This window comes from Cenococcum geophilum (assembly GCF_001692895.1).
Source record: "Cenococcum geophilum 1.58 unplaced genomic scaffold K441scaffold_8, whole genome shotgun sequence".
Taxonomy (NCBI): domain Eukaryota; kingdom Fungi; phylum Ascomycota; class Dothideomycetes; order Gloniales; family Gloniaceae; genus Cenococcum; species Cenococcum geophilum.
Window position 1 is genome coordinate 1,204,238 of NW_027137566.1, and position 6,000 is coordinate 1,210,237.

Below are 6,000 nucleotides of genomic sequence, written 5' to 3' on the forward strand. Positions count from 1 at the left end.
TTCATAGTGTGACAGATCACATTACGCGTCTATCAGCTGCGTGTTTCACGGGTTGTCGACCCCCATCGCAAGTTTATCCGGCTGCTGCCTCTGCGCAATACAGAGTGTGATCTATCTTATCAGAGCGGCGCCACTGGGTACCCCAAGAAAAGCTGCAGATTCTGCTTATGAGGACTCGGCGGGCGCGAGTAAAAGTCGTTTGCGTGCTGCAAGCCCGGACCCAGGCCACAGGAACCATTTATACTCTTGCGGGTGACGCTTGCGGTCGTGCTTCGCAAACAACCAGCCTAATTGCCTGACTCTGCGAGCGCGTGAATGCAGCAGCCTGCTCTTTGCATCTTGCTGCCGCCAGCACCGTCCTGTTGCCGCTGCCCTTTACTTGCTTACAGTGCGGCTTTGGCTTGGCGAGCCATGACGATAGCCAGGTCGCGTAGATCCAAGATCGGGTGTGGAGACACTGAATCCTGGATCCGAGATACTTATCGTGACCCCCATCTCGCAGATCTCAGTTAGATGGCCTCGCCGGGGCGCGAGGAAGCAACGTCCGCGGACTGGGAACCGCCTCCAGAAAAACGAGGCGGTGCGGAGAGAGCGGACGCGGTGGACGGTGGATCTGTGGTGGAGCAACCCTCTCCCTACCTAGCGAGTAAGGTGATGCCGATGCCGCACGCTGGGCTCCGACCCTCCACAAGAGATGTGATGCAGGGCTTGTGGATGGCGGGCGGCACGCATCGCTGGATGGACGCTGGTTTAAGGTTACAGGCCATGCAGCTGCCCGACGCTTTCGAGAGTGGGCCGCCCGCCGCCCACCAACTGGGCTTGAGGATGAACGGTGGGCCCGACAGTCACGCTTGGAGATGCTACATCCGATCCGATTCCTAGCCAATGCTGCTCCGTTCCGACTGTCTTGCAATACGAAGCTTACTCGAGTCTGACTCCGTTGTTCATTCCAATCTCTTCACTACCTAATTCCGACCTGTTACTCGACCTGCCTGATGCGCGGAAATAACCCCGTTTCAGGAGCTCGGATCGCCTGCTGTACCACGTGCTTCCAAACCGCCTCTTGCTCCAAGTCTCTTTCCCAGTTGAGAGCCAAGACCGAAGAGCTGGAGAGCCAGTCCATCATGAAGCCACCCGGAAGTATACCTCGAAGGATTCAGAGCTATACTTAGAAAGGTCGCTAGGCTTCAGTGGCTTCCTCATAGGTAGACAAATCGGACGCATCGCCGTTTGACGAGGAGACAGCTCAGCCGCTTACGTGTTGATAATTCCAGTACGGCTACAGTACACAACTTGGGTAACTACTACATAGCCTTAAATAAACCTGGCTTCAGGGAGATGGGGTTTGTCTGTACTCACTGATAAGTGCCTATTCTTCGCGAAATATCAAATCAGACGTTCTAATTGATGAAACCAAGAAACCAAAATCATAAGCGATAGCCCTAGCGTAAGCATTTCAAGGTATTTCCTTGAGAGTATGGATATCTTTAGTAAACCTCAACATATTTCCACCATTTAGCATTAGAATTAAATAAACAGTAGAGAATTCCCGAAAACAATATGGGTTTTCCCACGTCTTGAAAGCCATCAAAAAATTTTTGAGAAAAGTAGTAGCAACATAGTGTTCCTAGTTATCTTTTTTTCAAACACAGCGTCCTACCATCCCGGTTGCCCCAAGAATCCTTAGGATCCGATCCCCTCAATCCAGCAGCAATCGTATAAAAAAAAAAAAACCAAAGCAAATTTACTCTTGGTCTTGGTCTCTAGGGTTAATCAAAATGACGTTTTTGACGTATCCCTTAACCCGTTGAAATTCATCCAATAATTATCAGCCAATTAAAGTATCTGGATTAGCGAAAGACACCCAATAAAATCTAGTCGTGAACTTAAGCGACCTTAGCGTAGGACTCCAACGGGTTAAGGGATACAGCTCGCCCATTAAGCTGGCTATCCCTTAACCCGTTGATTTGGGTCCTACGGTTATCGATAAGGGACCAGCCAATCGGAGAACCCGGTTTAATGCAGGTGCCCAGTCAAATCCAGTAGCGAATTCTCTAAGGACCCCAACGGGTTAAGGGATATGATATTGTAAGTCTCAGGACGCATTCGTGATTCGTGAGTACACAACCGCGAGTCCATGCCATGCCTATGTGATCAATATCTCCCACCACTCCTCAAAGGCAGTCTTCCCGAGGAATGGCAGCCCATGCATTATAATGCCACTTATTACCTATCCTTACCATCTTTGTCTTTTTTGTTCATATACAGAAGGAATCTATGATTGCCGAGGTATACGTGTTATCATATTAGCAGTACCCTAGTCATGGCCGTACAAAGAACGCCTACCACTGTACCAGTGAGTGTATTTTAATGGATAGAATGATTTCTGAACTCACAAACCTCTTTTCTGCGGTTGAAACGTGTATGAAAACTCTTTCCCCAAGTGTTTGGGTGAGCTGTTTCGTTCTAGAGCCATCCAACGTGAACGGGCCACAGCTGTAGTTGATATTTATAGTCGGAATCTGTCGGGTCAACCCACTGGCTATCATCTTACTAATGCCGTTAGCTCGGAGTTAGACAAAAGGAGCATGCTTAAGGTGGTGGGATATTATCTTGGCGAATATGAGTCTCAGGTTGTATACTATTAGTATTAGAACTGGTGTAGAATATTTCTTGCTTTTGCTTGGCAGTAATAAAGAATTGGTCAAAGTTTCTGTGACTTTCCCCGCATATAGAGCGGACGAAAAGGAGAGGACTCAAATATCATGAAAGGAAGAGGACGCACTAGCGTGATGTGCGGAGGGAGGGTTGAAATAATGGAAATGCGACTATGGAGTCTAGAAAAGCAATTTTCGGCTGGGAGCGGTGTCGGTAGAATTCCCGTAGGAACAACCTTAACCGAGCGGCATGAGTTAAGTATTCTGAACACGCATATGTATGAGGTGGCTAATCTGATCGGTTACTGTAGGGCGAATATGTTTTTAGATCTATGCTTTGGAGACATTATTAGATCCAATGCGAATGTTGTAATTGGAGACTGGAAGCAGTGCATTTAACGTTCCAGGGCTTGAGAGCTTTGAGCTCTTTTTCGATCGGAGTGGAATATTCGGTATACTATATGTCGTGAGTCATGAAATAAAAAGCTCCTGAAGGGATGATAGAGAAGGCTTGGCTGAATGAGGCGGTTGCAGTTTCGGAGATTATGTTAAATCAAGTCTGCGAAGCCTAGTCTCTAGGTCGTTTAATCGGATAAACTCCTGCGGTCTGCTGAGAGTATATACATCAAGATTGCGGCCATGGCCGGCTATTAAGTGCCGCAGCTTGTTCTGGCAAGCTTCCCTATAAATTCAGCCAAGAGTTGCTCAGGTATGAAAGGACAGGTCAACAGGTGTCCGCCTTTCGAAAATGAGGTGACCCGGAAAGGTGATTGCCGAATGACCTTCGTATTCATTGGCGGTGGGGCATTCTCGTCTTTGATTGGAGCGCACGTCCATGGCCTCCACAAGCGCGTTTGTCCCTGGCTTTTGATGGCGGCGCATGGCGAACATTATTACCACAACTCCTCCCGCTCTTTTCTTTGTCTTTCAACTGCTTTCAAGCAATTGATGCACTCACATTCTCTCTGAAAGTCGCATTTAATATATACTGTCCTTCTACAATCCACGTTCAGCTGTCACCGGGCCTTGAGTACGTCCTCATAACAAAAGTCACCCCAAGGGGCATTTCCTCCATCCCTACCCACCATGGATATCATCCTCGAAGGCTTCGATACCTATCTTTTCGATCGCCTCTACGCCACTCTACTCCCAGCCCAATTCCCGAACCATGGACTCAATGGCGCGTCAGCCAATGCCACCTCTAGCGTTCGTGAGGTTCCTACATCCTACGCAAACTCAACATACCAGTACCAACCTGCCAGCCAATACCTGTCTTTCCAGCCTACACAATATGCATATATGAGCCGGTGGAGTAGGGACGATTGGTGGAGGCAAGCCTTGAGCTTGTATCTGATTACATGGTATGCGCCTGGCTCCCCTATTTCACCATCTTAAGCCCCTTTGGGTCTCCGGACAACCGATAACCCCAACTGCCCTGTATCAAGAAGCTAATGTCTTCACCCAAGGCTCTTCGGCCTGGTGGTCTACTATATCTGCGCGTCCCTCTCCTACGTCTTCGTCTTTGACAAAGCTACCTTCAACCATCCAAAGTATCTGAAAAACCAGATTCGTCAAGAGATTCGACAAACTAACATATCGCTGCCCATAATGGCTATCTTCACGGTCCCCTTCTTCATGCTGGAAGTGCGTGGCTACTCCAAAATGTTCGACACCACCGCCGAGGGGCCCGGACTCTGGTACAACTATTTGCAATTCCCCATCTTCATTGCCTTCACCGACTTCTTCATCTACTGGATCCACCGCGGCTTGCACCACCCGATCGTCTACAAGCACCTCCACAAGCCGCACCACAAGTGGATCATGCCGACGCCGTACGCCTCGCACGCCTTCCACCCAGTGGACGGCTACCTGCAGAGCGTGCCCTACCACGTCTTCCCGTTTCTCTTCCCCCTGCAGAAATTCGCCTACGTCTTCCTGTTCGTCTTCATCAATATCTGGACAGTCCTTATCCACGACGGCGAGTACGTCGCTGATTCTCCGATTATCAATGGCGCTGCGTGCCACACAATGCACCATCTCTATTTCAACTACAATTATGGTCAGTTCACTACGCTGTGGGATAGGCTTGGCGGCAGCTACCGCAAGCCAAACGACGAGCTGTTCAGAAAGGAGTTGAAGATGTGCAAGGATGTATGGAAGAAGCAAAGCGCGGAGATGGAGAAGATCGTTAAGGAAGTTGAGGGCGAAGACGATAGGACGTATGAGCCTGAGGAGCCGAAGAAGGTGCGGTGAGCGCCTGCGCGGTTTCATGCTAATGAGAGAATGCGGGTTGTAGGAATTACAGNGGNGGGGGGGGGGGGAGACGGTAAGATTGTAATGCTACATGGTTATTGAAATTGCATATGATGGGCCAATTTCTGTTTGCCTATTTCCACATTTCATCCTTTCGAACCTAATGCAATTAGGCTGGAAGCGCTTGTTGGGACGAGGGGAAAAGCTCTGGTTTGTCAAAATATGGCGATTAGGCTGGATGGCTACCTGGTTAGGGGTGTAACATTGAAACTCTTTTGCTTGACATGTGTTCCTTTTATTCGTGGTTATATACTATGTCTTTATCTCAAGAATATCAAGCACTAAATATCTCTTAGGGGTAGTTCGGTTCCTGCTCCAGATTCAATCTGAATGTTTCAGAAACAGTTGATCTGGAATTTAGGATATTGTTAATATAAGCAGTATAGAAGATGTCTAGGTAGGGGCGTAGGGTATTATTTATATAATATTAAAACGAGCTCGAAGCGTTTATAAGGCCAAAGGGTATTACTAAGTACTTAAATAGTTCATATTGGGTACGAAATGCAGTAAACTATTTATCTTCTTTTATAATATAAAGATAGTTAAATACAGAGATAATATTAAGCTTTATATAGTAGTAAGCCTTACTTAGTCGGTTTAGCGTCTCTTATATTAACGGGATTAGATATTAGTTCTTAACGGTAATAGTATTAAGAGCTTAGTAGTCTATATAAAAGCGCAGACTATCGCCAGGTTTCTTAATAAAGATCACTAATACGGCTATAGGCGACGAGCTTACTCTAATAAATCCTTTACTTAGGTTCTTGTCTAAATACTTTTATAGCACTTAGAGTTTGTTTTAAGATATCCTATATAGGGGTCTAAATCTAGGCTGCTTTCCTTCTTTAAGTATAATTTTATAGTCGTACGATTAGTGTTCTAGTAGCTTATCGGCTTCCTTTCGTAAAAATACCTCTAGGCAGTTATAGTACTCTACTAGTACCTTTATAGCAGGGTCAGTGTGCTTCTTTAGTACTAAGGCCTTCTTAATATTAGCTATAGTAACAGCGAAGATTATATATTTGGGTTT

The 6,000-nt window shown here is 46.9% G+C and overlaps 1 protein-coding gene across 1 annotated transcript; it reads left to right on the plus strand.

Moving 5' to 3' along the window:
• Nucleotides 1-3,743: 3,743 nt before the first annotated feature.
• Nucleotides 3,744-4,910, plus strand: K441DRAFT_546281 (C-5 sterol desaturas-like protein; the record flags this gene model as incomplete). Its single annotated transcript, XM_067642851.1, has 2 exons — nucleotides 3,744-4,018; nucleotides 4,124-4,910. The coding sequence occupies 2 exons, from the start codon at nucleotides 3,744-3,746 to the stop codon at nucleotides 4,908-4,910; spliced, it is 1,062 nt and encodes a 353-aa protein (XP_067507503.1).
• Nucleotides 4,911-6,000: the final 1,090 nt, after the last annotated feature.